Here is a 19,458-nt window from a genome sequence, read left to right on the forward strand (position 1 = left end):
CCGCGACCCGCACCTGTGAGTACGCACGCACACGCACGCACACACACACACGCGCCGCAGCTGGCGCGCCAGGCCATAGGCGTGCTCATGGCGCGTCGCGACCCGTACCTGTGAGTACGCACGCACACGCGCACACACACACACACGCGCCGCAGCTGGCGCGCCAGGCCATCGGCGTGCTCATGGCGCGCCGCGACCCGCCCCTGTGAGTACGCACGCACACGCACACACACACACACACGCACACACACACGCACACACACACACACGCGCCGCAGCTGGCGCGCCAGGCCATCGGCGTGCTCATGGCGCGCCGCGACCCGCACCTGTGAGTACGCACGCACACGCGCACACACACACACACGCACACACACACACACGCGCCGCAGCTGGCGCGCCAGGCCATCGGCGTGCTCATGGCGCGCCGCGACCCGCACCTGTGAGTACGCACGCACACGCACACACACACGCACACACACACACACGCGCCGCAGCTGGCGCGCCAGGCCATCGGGGTGCTCATGGCGCGCCGCGACCCGCACCTGTGAGTACGCACGCACACGCACACACACACGCACACACACACACACACACGCGCCGCAGCTGGCGCGCCAGGCCATCGGCGTGCTCATGGCGCGCCGCGACCCGCACCTGTGAGTACGCACGCACACGCACACACACACGCACACACACACACACACGCGCCGCAGCTGGCGCGCCAGGCCATCGGCGTGCTCATGGCGCGCCGCGACCCGCACCTGTGAGTACGCACGCACACGCACACACACACGCACACACACACACACACGCGCCGCAGCTGGCGCGCCAGGCCATCGGCGTGCTCATGGCGCGCCGCGACCCGCACCTGTGAGTACGCACGCACACGCACACACACACGCACACACACACACACACGCGCCGCAGCTGGCGCGCCAGGCCATCGGCGTGCTCATGGCGCGCCGCGACCCGCACCTGTGAGTACGCACGCACACGCACACACACACGCACACACACACACACACGCGCCGCAGCTGGCGCGCCAGGCCATCGGCGTGCTCATGGCGCGCCGCGACCCGCACCTGTGAGTCCGCACGCACACGCGCACACGCTTAAGCAAACAAAAAATAACAATAACAGCCTGTAGATTTCCCACAGCTGGGCTAAGGCCTCTTCTCCCTATGAGGAGAAGATTGGGGACATGTTTCACCACACTGTTCCAATGCGGGTTGGTGAAAAGCACATGTGGCAGAATATCTATGAAATTAGACACATGCAGGTTTCTTCACGATGTTTTCCTTCACCATCGAATATAGTGGTGCTTTCCTGGGTTAAAACCCATTTGTAATCTCAATCATCGATTAAGATGCGCGCATTCTAACCACGCAGCCATATCAGCTATCCATTGCCATTTCCCATACGCACACACACCTTGCACACACATGTCACGTATCCGTGCACACATGCTCACGTGTCCTGACCGTCGGGCGCCCGCAGGCTGCAGATCCCCGCGTTCCCCGTGTACACGCGCTCGGGCGAGGTGCGCGTGTCGGTGGAGGCGGCTCGCGACGCCGACGTGCGCCTCAGCCCGCGCCGCGCGCGCCTCATCCGCAGGTGAGACCTCAGCCCCTAAAACACATCATCTTTTTGAGTGAGCCAGTGTAACTACAGGCACAAGGGACATAACATCTTAGTTCCCAAGGTTGGTGGCGCAGTGACGATGTAAGGAATAGTTAATATTTCTCACAACGTCATTGTCTATGAATGATGGTGACCACTTACCATCAGGTGGCCCATATGCTCATCCGCCAACCTATACCATAAAAAAAAAAATCACCCTTAGGCGACCTTTTCGAGTTAATTTTATCATTGTCTTTAAACGTTGTTAATGTATTTAATTATGAATATTTTTAATATACGTATATGTCACCGTAAGATTACGAAGTTAGATTACAAACTATCCCGTCAGATTGTAAGCTGTCGGAATATTGTGAACCGTGAAATATGTTTGCAATTTAACGCATTATTTTTCGCTATATTGTATGTATCGAAGTTAAACCGTTAGATTGCAATCTGTTCCGCGTCAAATTGTCATATGCAGAAAGTTCTTCCTAATTGGTCCATCTTACCGTCAGAGCGACCGATTATATCACCGTCATTATTCTGTAGTTTACATTCTATCGAAGTCAATTTCAGTTAAATTAACCTAACCTAACCTAACCGAAATATTATAGTCTAACGGTATTGCCCGTGTGGCCGTTCAACCAATCAGCGCGCGAGATGCATTCCGTTCTATGCCAGTTCACAATTTGATCGCTTCCCATAGACACAATACACTATAGCGAAAAATTATGCGGTAAATTGCAGTCATATTTCACGGTTTACAATTTTTCGACAGCTTACAATCTGTCTCGTCAGACTGTAATCTAACGAATTTTGCAATCTTACGTTGACATATAGATACTGTCAAAATAACTTCGTTCTAAAACGATACCTATAACTATCTTTTTTATTTAAATTTCTAAACTCGTTTTGAGTATCGTATATCAATAAACTATCGTACATACTCGTATTACACTTATGAACTAATTTGAAAAATGTTGTGTAGTGGTGTAACAATATAAGTTCTTAGTTGTTAGTGATTTACGGAGTAATAAACCTGCTTTTGCAAGTGATGGACGTCTTTTATTAAACTCGAGCAGTTGATTGGTGACTTTTAAATTTGTAAATCTAAGTTGACTTTTTTTTCAATGTTTGTTATAATTGGATACGATGATGGTTCATGCGTCAGGTTCATGCGGTTCGTGTTCTCGGACGTGCTGCGCGTGCGGCGGCGCGGCATGAAGCTGCAGCCCGAGGGCTCCACGCACAACAACTACTACGTCGTGCCCACCGTCAAGAGTGAGCCCTCACATATATACTAAACAGAAACTACTGAGATAAAGAGTAACTACTGAGTTTCTTGCCGGTTCTTCTCGGTAGAATCTACTTTCCGAACCGGTGGTAGCTTCACTTGATTGTTAAATTACGATCCAAAAGTGCTTGTAGAAGCCCACTTGAATAAAGTTTATTTTGATTTTGATATATAAGGAGCCGTTATCCACTCGTTATAACAAACGCTGATAGTCGAGATATGAGTCTAGCCGTTCACACTTGTTATATCTCATTTATCTGGGACATTCTTTCAATGCTCTATTTATCCCTCCATTTAAGCTTATTACTTCTTATTACTTATCTCAAGGAGTCAGGGTCTATCCTGCGACTCTTACATTGCTAGGCGGCCCGTAACCATTGCGCTATTAGCGAAAATTATAACATCATCCTCCTGCCCTTATCCCAATATTATTTGGGGTCGGCGCAGCATGTCTTCTCCTTCCATACTTCTCTGTCGGACGTCATCTCACAAGTAACATTCTTTCTAACCATATCGTCATTCACACAATCCATCCATCGTTTCCTTGGTCGTCCTCTACCTCTATATCCATCCACATCCATGCTCAAATTTATTGGCGAAAATTATTAGTGTCCAATAAAATTAAAAGCCGTTTATAAAGACGTAGTTCCTCAGGTTTTGAATTCAAACCCCAGATACAGTGGCGGATTTATAAATCTGCCGTTAGTAGGCTAGTAGGCTATTACATTTCTGCCGCCCCTACTTTTTTGCAACATTTATGATCTGTCTTCTATCGTCCTCATTACATCGGTTTTTTCCCGTTATTAGTATGATTATAAATAAACTAGGTGATATTTCTGTCAGTTACTAGATTATTTTTCCAACCCGCTATGTAGTGACGAGTATACGGATTACGGACGTAATGTGTATACATATAGTTATAAGTATTTTTTTTATTTCTCTAAGATAAATTTGGGCTACATTTGCCGCCCCTCTGAATCTGCCGCCATAAGGTCCAGTCTACTTATCCAATCCAATCCATCAGCCCATTTCCGTCCACTGCTGGACATAGGCCTCTCCAATTGCACGCCACTGAGATCGTTCTTGGGCTACTCGCATCGCAGTCTACTTAGCCTATTGGTAAATCGTCCACTGCTCAGATACACAAATTATAGGTAGCAGCGTGGAGTATGGAAGTAGTTGAGGCTTTGCGTAAATTCAAAAGGGATGGCAAAAAATTTTGCCATCCCATCGTATTACAAAACGCCGTGGCATAGACGGTGGTGATCACTTTAACAGGTGGTAGTTAGGTGGCTGCATAAAAAAGAACAAATATCTTAATTAATAGGTATATTAATTCCAGAAACCAGAAGCGACGGTACCACCTGGGTCGATATAGACTGGCCGTTCCTCGAGCTGATATACAAACATACAGAGGAGAAAAAGAACTCTGAGCTAGAGAAGCCGATGATATGGGAAGAGGGGGAGAAGAAGAAGACGAAAGAAGATAGAGTGAAGAATCTGGAGAATCCCCTCCTGAAACCCGGGGAGGTGTTCGTGTTCGACGCGGAGAAGTACAAGGAGGCAGTCGTCACGCCCTGGTACAGGAACCAGGATCAACCTCAGGTCAGTTGGAGATCGCCAGAATTAATTCAGAACATTTAATATTTACATTTGTACTTGGGGGTAGGGTTTTGACACTCAACAGATATTCTTCAGCAAAACAACAGTACTCAGTATTGTTGAGTTCCGGTTTGAAGGATGAGTGAGCCAGTGTAACAACCGTATAAGGGACGTAACATTTAAATTCCCAAGGTTGGTGGTGCATTGCGTTACAGTGCCATTGTCTATGAGCGATGGCTACTTACTATCAGGTGGCCCATATGCTCGTCCGCCAACCTATAGTATAATCTCTTTTTGAAGTGACTTGTTCGGGAGGGTAAACCAGATCGTAACGTAACGCGTTACGGAACCAGTCTCCCTTCCCTTTCTCTCACGCATACGGAAACGGCGGGCGGGCTTCTCCCTCTCGCTCTAACACACAGCGCTAGCCATATTTCTGACAGCTTCAATTATCACTTCTATCGCGAAATACACACGTGTTTATTTCTCTTCTTTGTCAAAACTGTTTAATTAACTTTATGAACTTCAATGAATAAACAGTACGACACAATTTAGATGTAGCATCGGTAAATTCAATATAACCGATTACTGCCGATTCACACAACCAACAGAAACAGCTCCCTATCGCGCCGTTCGACGCTATTCGTCGCTATAGATTCCCGCGTCAGTTCGACCCGAGACAGCGAGTGCGTGTAAATTGACGCGTCGAATTGACGAATATATTAGGTTACTTGATATTACGAGTTACTACGTTTGTGTAAAGATCATATTCACATGAGAAATAAATATTGATAATTCGGGATGGCGTACTCAATTCTGATGTGATTGGTTTTTCGAATTTTGCCGATGTGACATCTAAGTTGTGTACTATACGTTCCTACTAATAATATTATCCCAAAAAAAGCATAAATGTAAAATGAAAGCCAATTACAGTATTAAGATATAAGCCTTGGTTGTTGACTTCAACGACAAAAGAAGTGAGATCTAAATGGGTGCCAAGTGCTATGGCCAGTCCTGGATGTATTTATAAATACATAAAACATAATTCATTTCCATATTTCAGGATAATATATTGAAATCTAAGTTCTGACTTGGCTAGTTCTCCTCCTGAAATGACGATTTTTAGATTTGATTAATAACTAAATAACCGTTTGAGATGTGTTTATGAAATTGAATACTTTGACATGATAATGAAATTGCTAAATTTGACATGATTATGTCAAATAGTTTTTGAGTTATGAGTGGGTCAAAAGTGGCTCCAAATGGTTCGTGTTAAATTACACACGGTGCTACTCGCCAGTTCTGTTACCTGAACTTGGCTGACACGCTACCGCGTGTCTAGACATGGGAAGAGATATTTGCATACAGCTATTTATTATAAAGATTGTTTTTATTATATCGTTTTCTTACAGTTCTTTCTCGTTGCGGAAATATGCTGGAAGCTAACTCCTGACTCCGCGTTTCCATCGGACCAGCACACCAGTTTCAGATCGTACTACAAGGCGAAGTATGGAGCTGATCTCACCCAGAGCTGCCAACCGCTGCTGGATGTGGACCACACCAGCGCCAGGTTGAACCTATTGACGCCCAGGTTAGTGTGCAATATTACAGGGTTTTTTAAGAACATATGTATGTATAAACATTCTCGGTTTTTACATTTTAAAGTAATAATAAGTAATATATTCAAAATCTATAATAAAAACAGACGTGTGGCACTCGGGGACTGCCGCGGTAAAGCTTTGCATAGCATTTGTATCAACTTATGCAATTATAATTATTTATTTATTTTATTTATGCAGTATTTCTTTTTCTTTGATATTAATTCAAGTAACACTTTTTGAGCGTGGTGACGGATAAGAAAACATTTTTTTATTTTATTGAATAAATAAAAAGTTAATATAGTTTAAAATATTTTTTATTATTTTACAATATATGTGGGTTTTATTATCTTACAGTAGCTGTTGGTTATTCAGGAATATTTATCATTGAAACAATTAACATAAGAATTAACAACATTAAATGCTTAAATATACAAATATGAACTAAAACTAGTTACTGTATAAATCTTGACCGCGTGGAATGGTGGCAAGAATGCTAGCAGCATTTCCCCGTTGGATCGCAATTCCGATCCTCTGGGCTAAAACCAGCCCTGTCACCAGTGGAGGCAATGAGGCGAGGTGTTATACTTTTGATGAAGCTTTTTGCACCACTACTCCAAGGGCCAAGCGTTTCGACAATAGAATTTGAAACAATAGGTTTATGATAACTGAAATATGAAACAGTACTAGTCGTCTTCGCGTTTTTTTAATTTACAACATCGCATTAGAAATTTCTAAAACAGAAACCCTCTCGGGTCACTATCTGTTAAAACGATCCGCCTCCAAATCCGTCGTGTATTAAAGATGTAAGCATACACAGGGTCAGACAGCGGCGACTGAGTTATAGTACGACACAAATTAGATGTAGCATCGGAAAATGAAATGGAATGAAAATAAAACCGATCACTGCCGATTTACATAACCAATAGAAATAGCTCCCTATCGCGCCATTCGACGCTATTCGTCGCTATAGATTCACGCGTCAGAGAAAGCGAGCATGTAAATCGACGCGTCGAATTGACGAATATATTAGGTCATATGATATTACAAGTTATTGCGTTTGTGTAAAGATCATATTCGCATGAAAAATAAATTTTGACAATTTGGGATAGCGTATTGTATTCGGATGTGATCGGTTTTACGAATTTAGCCGATGCGACATCTGAGTCGAGATGGCCCAGTGGTTAGAACGCGTGCATCTTAACCGATGATTGCGGGTTCAAACCCAGGCATGCACCGCTGATTCATGTGCTCAATTTGTCTTTATAATTCATCTCGTGCTCGGCGGTGAAGGAAAACATCTTGAGGAAACCTGCATGTGACAAATTTCATAGAAGTTCTGCCACATGTGTATTCCACCAATCCGCATTGGAACAGCGTGGTGGAATATGTTCCAAACCTTCTCCTCAAAAGGGAGAGGAGGCCTTTAGCCCAGCAGTGGGAATTTACAGGCTGTTGTTGTTGTTGTCGACATCTGAGTTGTGTCGTACTAGTTCTGTACCGTGCGCGGCAGGTACGTGAACCGCAAGGGCGTGGCGCTTCCGGTTTCGTCGGAGCGCACGCGGCGCGCCAAGCGCGACCGGCTCGACCAGAAGCAGATCCTCGTGCCCGAGCTGTGTCGCGTGCACCCCTTCGCGGCGCCGCTCTGGTTCGCCACCGTCGCGCTGCCCTGCGTGCTCTACAGGTAGGTTGGAATGACGCGATGCCATTGGTCGAAATCACCGCCGGCCTTGGATTGGCGCGATGCCATTGGTCGAAATTTAAGCCCGCCACCGCCGGCCTTGGATTGCCGCGATGCTATTGGTCGAAATTTGAGCAATCTGTCGTGTTCCTTTTGAAAAGCACAGATGTATAATTGAAGTGAATTTGAGTAATTAAGATTCGAGATGGTCACGTGGTAGGAACGCGTGCATCTTAACCGATGATAGCGGGTTGTGTTTATAATTCATCTCGTGCTCGACGGTAAAGGAAAACAATGTGAGGAAAGCTGCATGTGTTTAATTTCAACGAAATTCTGCCACATGTGTATTCCACCAAACCGCATTGGAACTGCGTGGTGGAATATGTTCCAAATCTTCTCCTCTAAGGGAGAGGAGGCCTTTAGCCCAGCAGTGGGAATTTACAGGCTGTTGTTGTTGTTGTTGAACGTTCCTTTTAAACGCGACAGATGTATAATTAAATTGAATTTAAGTAATTAAGATCCGAGATGGCCGCGTGATAAGAACGCGTGCATCTTAACCGATGATTGCAGGTTTCAACCCAGACAAGCTTCGCTAAATATTCATGTGCTTAGTTTGTGTTTATAATTCATCTCGTGCTCGGCGGTAAAGGAAAACATCGTGAGGAAACCTGCTTGTGTCTAATTTGTGTGTTCCATTGGAATGGCATCGTGGAATATGTTCCTCAAAAGAAAAGGAGGTCTTAACCCAGCAGTGGGAAATTTACAGACTATATTTGTTATAATTATTTACTACTATAGATAGCAAAGCTTGGAGTCAGTATGGGTTACCAATGGCCGTCGTGGTTCCAGGATAAACGCGCTGCTGATAGCGGACGAGATCCGGCGCTCGGTGGCCATCGACGTGGGACTGGGCATCCCGCGCATCGACGAGCGCACGTGCCCCGGCTTCCAGTGGCCGCCGCTAGACTTCGGCTGGAGCCTCGCGGAGGTCTGGCCCCGACACCCGCATAAAGGCAGTCCCCGTACTCACGATATGAGACTAAATGACATTGCCCTCGCGACGAGTAAATTCTCCTTTTTTTCCAGACGAGTATATGGACCACCTGATGGTAAGTGGTCACCACCTATAGACAAGTTGAAATTCGTGGCCAAACAACTTACGAAATTAAGCACACGCGCTTGGAAGCCTAAATGGATCATACTCAAATATAATTCAATTCTAACATTTGACGACCTCCGTGGTCGAGTGGTGTGGACACCGGTTTTCATGGGTACGCCACTCCGTGGTCCCGGGTTCGATTCCCGGCCGAGTCGATACAGTTTATCATTAGTTTTCTATGTTGTCTTGTGTCTGGGTGTTTGTGGTTGTTACTTCTGATTTTCCATAACACTAGTGCTTCAGCTACTTACATTGGGATCAGAGTAATGTATGTGATGTTGTCTCATATATACATGAACTGATAACCTCCTTGTTACTTATAATTCGAACTCAAATGGAGCTGTTCCAGAGGTCACATAGTCCCACCAAAGGTCATATTGCCATCGACCTTAGTTGACACTGTAATCACCAGGTCCTCAGCGCGGACTCCGAGAAGGGGGACAAGAAGAAAGATGATGAAGAAGCGAAGATCGACGATGAGGATAAGGAATCAAAGTGAGCATTGACTACGAATATTATATCTTTGCCTTTCGTGTAACTAGTTATTTAATTATTAAAATAAAACTAGCTATAACGGATTTGAATCGCGTATATTAATTATTTTTATTTTTAACAACCCAACGTTTCGAACACTTTACAGCGTTCGTGGTCACGGGTGACACAAAACGCGCCTGATTGGTCGGGCTTATGATGAAGTCACTTTCTTGTAAACTTTGCTTTTCTACTATATGTACCACAGATTAAAATACAAGAAAGTGACGTCACCAACCCCATTGTCCAAGTAGCGTTTTTGCACGCTATTTAAATATGAAATTAATAAAAAACACAACTTTTACTGGGTTCTTTAACCTCTACTAAATAATATAAAATGGATTTTAAAAACCAGTCAAATAGCCTATTTCGCTGGCTCATTACTAAGAGCATATCCTAGAGGCGCTTCCAGTGAGGTTAGACCTCAGCTTGGGACATCGTCGACGTAATCAGTGAGGTGTATATTACAGTGTCACAGACCCAAGTGTGGACGATGTGTGTGTATTAATACATTTTTTTAATGATATAGGTTGGCGGACAAACATATGGTCCACCTGATGGTAAGTGGTCACCATCACCCATAGACAATGACGCTGTAAGAAATATTAGCTATTCCTTACATCGTCAATGCGCCACCAACCTTGGAAACTAAGATGCTATGTCCCTGCTTGCACAAACCCCTCCCACGAAGTAAATAATAATAATAAGTAATACATCTATGTGTGTGTGTTTACGTATATGAGTATACGTTTGTGCTGTGTTTGTGTGTTTCTAAACAAAGTAATTAGCGTCATAACTATTCCGCAGAATAATCGAAGATACGGAACGCGAGAAAGAGACAGAAGATCGAGTAGAAGGAAAGGAAGGTGTGAAAGAGAAGACCATTAATGATATACTGCAAGAAAAAGAAGACGCTGAGAGTGTAAGTTGTAGTATATTGTGTGTTGTGTGTAGTTCATTCTTTTGGAGTATTAGAAAACGAAAATCAAAGATACAAATATCAACTGCTATACTTCCTGGTAATAAAAAAATTCACTTGGTCTGATTAGGTACCACCCACTCATCAGTTATTCTACCCCCAAATAACAGTACTCAGTATTGTTGTGTTCCGGTTTGAAGGGTGAGCCAGTGTAACTACAGGCACGAGGGACATAACATCTTAGTTCCCAAGGTTGGTGGCGCATTGACGATGTAAGGAATAGTTAATATTTCTTACAGCGTCAGTGTCTATGGGTTATGGTGACCACTTATCATCAGGTGGCCCAAATGCTCGTCCGCCAACCTATTCCATAAAAAAAAATGAATAAAAATTAAATTGTATATACAACAAAGACACACACGACATGTCTGTGTTTGAAATGTTGAGAAAGATTAACAATTAAGTTTCTTGCTGGTTCTCGATAGAATCTATATTCCGAACTGGAGGTAGCTTCACTTAATATAGTTGTTGAATGACGAGTCAAAAGTGCTCTTAAAACCTAGCGTACTTCAAGAAAATATGTGTTGATTTTAAGCTAAAAGTTTTCTCTGGGTCCACAGTTTTATTCTTTTTTGAATTTAGTACATTCATTCCCCATCAATTATTAATGGGGGGGGGGGGTTAGTTCATCCACATCTGAGTAGAACATCATGGCCCTGTGCTGGTGTATTATTCCAGGGTTTCGAGATCGGTACCTGGAGCAACGACATGGCGTCATCGATACCGCAGAGATCGGAATTCGACGAGTTCATGGAACCTCTGCCACCGAACCTCACGTTCTGCACATCATCGTCAGGTATAACATACCAGGCCTACATACAGGCCTGTGAATTTGCTAGGCCCAGGCCTCTTCTCCCCTAGGGGAGAAGTTTTGGGACATATTCCACGACGCTGTTCCAATGAGGCTTGGTCGAATACACATGTGTCTAATTTCACGATGTTTTGGGATTAATTTCACGATGTTTCGGGATTAATTTCACGATGTTTTGGGATTACTTTCACGATGTTTTGGGATTAATTTCACGATGTTTTGGGATTAATTTCACGATTTTTTCTTTCACCGAGCATGAGATTATAAACGCAAATTAAAAACGTGAATATTCAGTGGTTCTTGTGGGGTTCGAACCCGCGATCATCGGTTAAGATGCATGCTTTCTAACCACGCGACCATCTCAATAAATAACTATTTTCGTAATCATCACATCTATACATATAATAAAATTGGAGTGTCTGTTTGTAATATTAAAATAGCCTTTTTTTACTCAATGCATATGTATTTATACACGGTAGATATACCCAAATCACAATTTAAAAAAAAAGCTATGTCTATTTATTCCGGCTAATCTCTGGAACGGCTGGACCGTTTTTGACGGGACTTTCACTGGCTGATAACTGATATAATAGGGATATTTTAGGCTACAATGATATGTTTTTTTGTTAAATTCAAACGCGTACAAGGTCGCGGGTACAGCTATACAACGAAATAATTAATTGTTTTATATAACAGGTGGAGCGAATTGGTCGGATCCAATAGAAAAACCGAAGATCAGTCACTACAACCCGGGTCGGACCTTCTCAATGGCAGACAGCGATTGCTCGTACTTGTCCAGGTGAGTCTTACATTATACTCAGTGTAGTGTACACAGATCTGTAATAATATAATAAATATTATTGGACTAATATTGTATATGGATATATATATTATCTGTGTATTTATGTATCTGTCCCCTCGAGTGACACACATCGCGGAATGCGCGGGAATATAAAATATATAATTTGGGCGCGGGTGAAGACGGTGTGTGTGCACGGCGAGTGGATATTTAAATATAATATATATTTATATGTAACTTGTAAAACGATCTTACAATCATATATGTGAACATTACACTCAGTGCCCCGTTAGAGGGTCTGATACCCTGGGCAAGAATATTTTGGCGCCCACTCGGTAAACGCTTTCTTGCTTAATGTTCGCTGCTCGAAACGAGAGACTTGTTTCTCAATGACGAAAACCTGTCGTCATCGTGAAACAAGACTGCAGTGAACTTTATAATATTAAGAATAAGTTATAGTGTTGATTTACTTTTATGTTTTTTAAGAAGAAGATGTTATGTTTTATTTTTTTTTTTAATTTTATTGTGAACCATTATTTTTGTATTTTAAACAAAATGAGCGCGTCTCACCATCAAGCCTAATAGCTTGGTGAGAACAAACAAAATTGTTAACAATATTGTAAAAAAAAAACAAACCGGCGACCTCTCACCGCCCTCGAACGCTTTGCTATCCCCACTATTCACTACGCGTTCCAGCTTGGTGGGGGAAGTATTCCACCTCCACCAATCCCCCCCCCCCAATTTGGCGCCCCGGGCTGTCGCCCTATCGCGCCCCTCCCTAACGCCGGCACTGATTGTACAAAACAAAAAACAAGGAGATCACTCCTGTTGAGTCTCGTATTGGTACTCGTGCGAGGTGGACGTCTATTGTGTTGAATGCATTCTTTCTTGTTTACAAGTCATTAGTTAATTACTGTGAAACCCGTTCGGCGTGCGGGCCGACCGGTGCCGCTTATCTATCGAACAATTTACTATCGAATGATTGTATTTGTACTCATTCTGCGTATTATTTTAACTTATTATACATTGAAGAAAATAATGCTTCGATTGATGAGAACAATGTGAATAATGAGTTGAGGACTCCGAGCCCAACTATCTATTTAAGTGAGATGTTACGGAAAGAAACAAAAGAGAATTGTGAGAAAGAGACAGAATATATACCCATGGAAGATGATGTAGAACAGTGGTCAGCGCGAGTTAATAAAAGAGAAAGAGATGATAAAGACGAAGACGAAGGTTGGCAGACAGTTATGAAAAAAAAAAAATTAAAACTCAAGACACAGACATGTTAATGTACATTTCATGTAAAGAAAAGTTTCCCAAACAATTTGCCCTTGCAAAATTATTAAAAGAGTTGAAAATTACTGATATAACTAAAATAAAATACTTGAGCCCCTACAAAATTAGAGTGGAATTTGATAATGTCAACTGTATGAATAGAATGATGACTTGTGAAGATTTGTTAAATAAAGGGTGGAAATTTCAAAAAGCATTTCAAGTCAATTTTACATATGGTACAATCAAGGACGTGGATCTCGATTTAACGGAAGAAGAAATTAAAATGCGCATTACATGTGATAGTCGTGCTGAATTAAGTTCAGTGAGTAAATTGAAACGACGCGATGTGGATGGTAACTGGATTGACTCCGAGAGAGTTCGTCTCTGTTTTAAGGGTTAGTATTTGCCTACTCATGTCTTCGTGGACAGTCTCCGCATTAATGTTGACTCTTACACATTCCCTGTGTCTCAGTGCTCCAGGTGCTGGAAATTAGGACATACACTATCTAGATGCCCATCAGATAAGATTATTTGCCCTAAATGTGGCGGTAATCATGCAAATTGCGAGACAAAGACGTTTGTTTGTGTTAACTGTCAAGGTCCACATATGGCACTTAATAAAGGATGCCCTGTTTTTTTGAATGAAAAGAAGATTCGCGAGATCATGTCTCAATTTAATTGTACATATAGGAAAGCTCGTACAATGTTACCAGAGTCTCCGACCCCAAAATTTAACATCCAAACTGTGAATACTAACGTTGATCAAACACACATTCATACAAATCGCACGTACGCAAATGTTGTTTCACATGTGTTTCCTACTCATGTGGATTCAGAAGAGGAATCTTCGGCACAATTTCAAGTGAACAGACTAAAATTCCAAGAATAAAACGTAAATCCGAAAATGTACCTAGAAAACATAAAGCGCCTAAAACCGAAACTACAAACCTATCTACAAACCATATCCAGTCTGATTCTAAAATTGAATCTGAAGAATTACATCATACAAATCTCGAAAAACCATTAGATAGAGATATCAATTTCTCAGAACTATTAAGTATATTAAAAGAAATTTTATTTCTTAAAAGCGGATCATTTCAACAAAAAGTAAAGAAATCAATTAAGTGTTGTGTTGAGTGGTTGATTTTAATTGTAGTTGAAAATATTTCTGATTGGCCTATCCTAAAGTTAATTTTAGACTATTTAAACACGTAAATTCACAAAACTAAACATAATTCAGTGGAACGCACAAAGTCTTAGACCTAAATTGACAAGTTTTGAAAATTTACTGTGGCAGGAAAAGATCCATATTGCTGCCGTATGTGAGACTTGGTTAGAGCCAAATGGTTACTTAAATATCAAAAATTACAATATACACCGATGCGATCGTGCTGACTCGTATGGAGGGATAGCCATAATTGTACATAAATCCATCAAATCTCAGGTATGCAAAGTACGTCAAACTAATTCATTAATCCAGATCATCCATGTTAGGCTTTTGAATTGCGGAGACTTTGATAATGTAATTTCTGTTTATTGCCCATCTTCTGCCCGAACCAGCACTCATGATTGGGACGCTATTTTCTCGATAGCTAATTCTAAAACAATTATAATTGGAGACTTTAATGGGCATCACACTAACTGGTCACAAAAAATTGACCAAAGAGGCCTTCAAATATTCGATGCGCTTTCGGATAACCAGCTTGTGACCTTAAATAACCGCACACCAACTAGGGTAAAATTAGTTAACAGTACTCTTCAAGAGTACTCCCCTGATATATCTATTGTAACCTCTGATATTGCGCTAAAATTTACTTATACAGTTCTCAATGAAACTTTACGCAGTGACCACAGGGTTATTAAAATGTCAACCAATGTCAGTAATTCATATCCATGGATATATAAAAGAAATTTTAAATTAGCGGATTGGATTTATACACGCAAATACTTGAAAACTTGTTTAATAATTTTTCTTGGTTTAATGATCCCCAAAAAGACTGCGACTCCTTCGTAGATTATATAAATATAGCTGCAGAAATATCTATTCCTCTAATAAGATTTAACGAAAGCCCTACTACGAACTTCACCCCCAAGCCGTACTGGAATCAGCATTTGTCTAAAGCAGTGTCTGAGAGACGTTTGGCATTGTCACAACTCCGTCGTAATCCAATCCCACGTAATTTGGATATATTGAAGGATAAAATTCACTCTGCACAAAACCTGATGCTTAACTCTCAAAGTAAATCTTTTCAATATTTTTGTTCGTCTGTACATCACAAAACTACATCAACAGAGTTATGGCTTAAAATGAAGTGGATAAAGGGCTATAAAACTCCTAAACAACAAATTAATGGAAATCTAGTAAACAAACTTTTGCGTAGCTTAACTCCCGATCATGTCTCCCCTATGTGCCCTGTGTTACGTTCTCATAATAATAAAAGTTTCCAAAATTTGTATAACTGAGCTAGAAAGCTGTATTCCATCTAAAAATACAGCACCTGGTGATGATGGAATTACATACCTAATGATAGAACACCTTCCAAAAAATAGTAAACATGTATTGACAACCCTTTACAATTTATTTTATGAGAAAGGCTTTCTCCCTAGCCAGTGGAAAAATATCATCGTTGTCCCTATTTCGAAAGCAGGTAGAGATTCAGAATCTATTTCGTCACTACGCCCAATTGCTTTAATGTCTTGTTTATGTAAAATTTTCCATAGTATTCTTAATAAGCGATTGGAATGGTTCTGCGAAAAGAATAACATTTTTTCGATAAATACTACGGGATTTAGAAAATCATATCAGTGTGCGGATAATCTTTCTTACTTCGTAACTAAAACTTCAGCTGGATTTTCGGAAAATAAACCAACCATCACGTGTTTTGTTGACATCCATAACGCATACAATAATGTCAATATATCTTCACTCATTTCGATTCTGGATAGTTTGGGGGTAGGATCAAAATTTTGCAGTTATCTGTGGAATTTTTTAAACCATAGAATTCTTAAAATTCTTAATAACGGAAACACTATGGCAAGAAGTACCAGCCTAGGATTGGCTCAAGGAGATCCATTAGCGCCCTTATTGTTTAATATCGCGACCCATAAAATCTGCAAACGTACCAGCCCAGTTTCTATATTGCAATATGCGGACGATTTTCTTTTATTTACTTCATGTAATGATTTGACAGGAAGCTCTGAGAAACTGCAGTCGTCATTGCACACGAGGGCTGTCCACTTATTAGATATAGAGTTAGAGATTTCGTCTACTAAAACTAAAGTTTGCATATTTAAAAGGGGTCGTAAAAATATACAGTGAAAATATTATTGAATGACAAAATAATTGAAGAGGTTAACGCTTTTAAGTATTTAGGAGTGTGGCTTGACAATTCATTGAGATGGTCAAAACATATTAATTACTTAAGAGGCAAAATTTTGAATTTATTAAATATTATTAAAATTCTAAGAGGACCGGGCTGGAGTATACATCCTATTCATTTAAGGCGGTTGTATTTTTGGTTAATTCGTAGCAGAATAGATTATGCCAGTTTCTTATTTGATAATAGTTGTAACACAAATTTGAAAAAAAATCGACGCGTTTCAGAATCAAAGTCTCAGATTTATTGGTGGCTTCGTTAAAACTACACCTATCTATATTATGGAAAATGAGCTTTGTCGATCAGAAGGTATTATTTGGGAGTTAAATTTTGATTAAAATGTAAATCTATGGCTAACAATGAAATTATCAAGTTGTTAAATATATTCCAAAATATGTGTACCAATTCTTATTGGCGAAATAAAAAACTACCATTGCTCATTAAAATTCACAATGATTACAATGCTCTCAAAATTCACCAAAGTACTAAACTAGATATGTTTAGTCTAGACACGTGGGTTAGCAGTGTGGATTTATCCTCTCACATTAAATGTTCTTTAGCATCAATTGACAAAAGTAAAAGTAAATATAGTAATGCAGCTTTAAAACTATTATCGGAACGGGAAATTTCAGAAATATATTCATCATTTTATAAAGTGTTTACAGATGGCTCAAAAGATAGCTCTGATGTTGGTGTTGCTTTTTATGACCCTCAAACTAATACTAATTGTCAACTTAGAGTAGATTCTAAAATATCTGTGATGCGTGCAGAGTTATTAGGAATTTTGGAGGCTTTATCATATATCAGTACAATAGATTGTGATAAATTATAATTTTTTCCGATTCTAAAAGTGCTCTCCAACATGTGGCTCGGTCTACCTCGACCTTTCGAGGAGCTCCGATAGCCTATGCAATTTTAAAGTCTATTCTAAGTTTTATTTAAAGTGATGTTGCAGTGGATTCCTGCTCATATTGGTCTAGAGGATAATGAAAAAGTAGATTTTTTAGCAAGAAATGCAGCACGAAATAGTGTTTACTACCAATGCCTACCATATTATACGGAATTATTATATCTAGCCAAACAAAAATATTACAAATTTTGGAAAGAATATTTTGATGAGCGATCGCTGACTAAAGGGATCTGGTACAGAACTATGCAACCCGGTCTACGGAAAAGTCTTTGGTTTGATGGAGCAAATATGAGTAGGTCTTCAATTGTCACAGCTCTTCGACTTCGTTCCGGCCACATTCCGTTAAATAACTTTGGTTTTCTTATGGGTAAAACACCTTCACCTAACTGTAGTGTATGTAACACCATAGAAGACACGTACCACGTAATAATGGAGTGTGCACGGAATGAGGCTGATAGAGTTTCTTTTTTACGTTCAATCAATTATTGCGGGGAGGTGGGGGCATGTAACAGTGTCCTCGCTGACCCTACAGAACCAGCGCAAGTTTTGTACAAATTAGTGGATGGTGTTTTTAAGAATCGATGTAATTAATCAATTTGTTAAGTTTAATGTTTTGTAAGCACTATGAGGGTGGCATTTTCTTACAGAAAAAACCCTCTTAAAAATATATGAATTTAAAAAACAAAAATCAAAAAGGAGATCACTTAGATCACTAGATTGAAAAACAAGCAAGAGGAAAGATTATACATTTCGAAAGAATCGTATAATATTCTGTATGAGAGAGGGATTCTTTCTTCCGCATCCGACTCCAGCGGTCCGCCGCCAGCGATGACGTGTCATCGGCAAACTCTCGTCGATGATCGCAAACGTTGCTTACAATTTTGTTTGTGTGGATATTTGAGATTTATCTCTGTAAAGTAACAGCCTGTAAATTTCCCACTGCTGGGCTAAGACCTTCTCTCCCATTAACAAATTCCACATACATATTCCACCTCGCTATTCTAATGCGGGTTGGTGGAATGCACATGTGGCAGAATTTCGATGAAATTAGACACATGCAGGTTTCCTCTCGATGTTTGCTTTCACCGCTGAGCACGAGATGAATCAGAAGAAGGCCTTAGCCCAGCAGTGGGAACTTTACAGGCTGTTACTTTACTTGTATTTTATTTTCAGCGATTTCGACACAGACGACTCTGACCTGACCGATGCCAGCGACGAAGACACAGACACTAGTGGATTCTGCAGCAGTAGAAATTCCAACGGTACGCCCTGATTGGTTGATTGAAAGCGTAGATATACAAACATCATTCTTATTGGCTAATAATAACAAATCGTAGAAAATGTATTTCATGTGATTTGCTAAAAGCTCACTTACATTTTTTACTACCAACAGTTTGTGACTAATATATCTTTATCACTACATATTATAAAACTGTCTGTCTGTATATTCGCGACAAACTCACATACTACTGAACGGATTTTCATGAAGCTTTCATTAATAGACTGAGCAATACATATGGAACGTTTAGGTATATAATTTAATAAGGGTTTTTGTGTTAATGAGTTGAAATAAAACGACAATTTTTAAACATGTCGGTGAAGCAACAAAAATTTTATAAAGATATTACATAAAAACTTATGTCCAGTGTATGCGATGGGCCGCTAGTTTATATTTTATACTAAAAAACTACTCGACTTTAATTCTGTTAAGCAATTTCGTCGAATTTAAGTCCTCCTGCCATTTGAATGGACCATATCCACAATGATCAAATAACAACAACAGCCTGTAAATTCCCACTGCTGGGCTAAAGGCCTCCTCTCC

General features: G+C 40.9%; 1 protein-coding gene across 7 annotated transcripts in view; it reads left to right on the forward strand.

Moving 5' to 3' along the window:
• LOC124542326 (endoribonuclease Dcr-1-like) overlaps window positions 1-19,458 on the forward strand; it is an 83,438-nt gene that overhangs the window by 48,195 nt on the left and 15,785 nt on the right. For all 7 annotated transcript variants that reach the window (XM_047120292.1, XM_047120295.1, XM_047120294.1 and 4 more), the window contains 11 exons: window positions 1,495-1,611; window positions 2,789-2,898; window positions 4,254-4,516; window positions 5,926-6,104; window positions 7,625-7,795; window positions 8,642-8,780; window positions 9,364-9,446; window positions 10,290-10,404; window positions 11,140-11,257; window positions 11,969-12,071; window positions 18,810-18,898. In XM_047120292.1, coding sequence (XP_046976248.1) covers window positions 1,495-1,611; window positions 2,789-2,898; window positions 4,254-4,516; window positions 5,926-6,104; window positions 7,625-7,795; window positions 8,642-8,780; window positions 9,364-9,446; window positions 10,290-10,404; window positions 11,140-11,257; window positions 11,969-12,071; window positions 18,810-18,898 — 1,487 coding nt within the window. The remainder of the gene's footprint in view (window positions 1-1,494; window positions 1,612-2,788; window positions 2,899-4,253; window positions 4,517-5,925; window positions 6,105-7,624; window positions 7,796-8,641; window positions 8,781-9,363; window positions 9,447-10,289; window positions 10,405-11,139; window positions 11,258-11,968; window positions 12,072-18,809; window positions 18,899-19,458) is intronic.

The sequence above is a fragment of the Vanessa cardui genome, chromosome 30, assembly GCF_905220365.1.
Source record: "Vanessa cardui chromosome 30, ilVanCard2.1, whole genome shotgun sequence".
NCBI classification, from domain to species: Eukaryota; Metazoa; Arthropoda; class Insecta; order Lepidoptera; family Nymphalidae; genus Vanessa; species Vanessa cardui.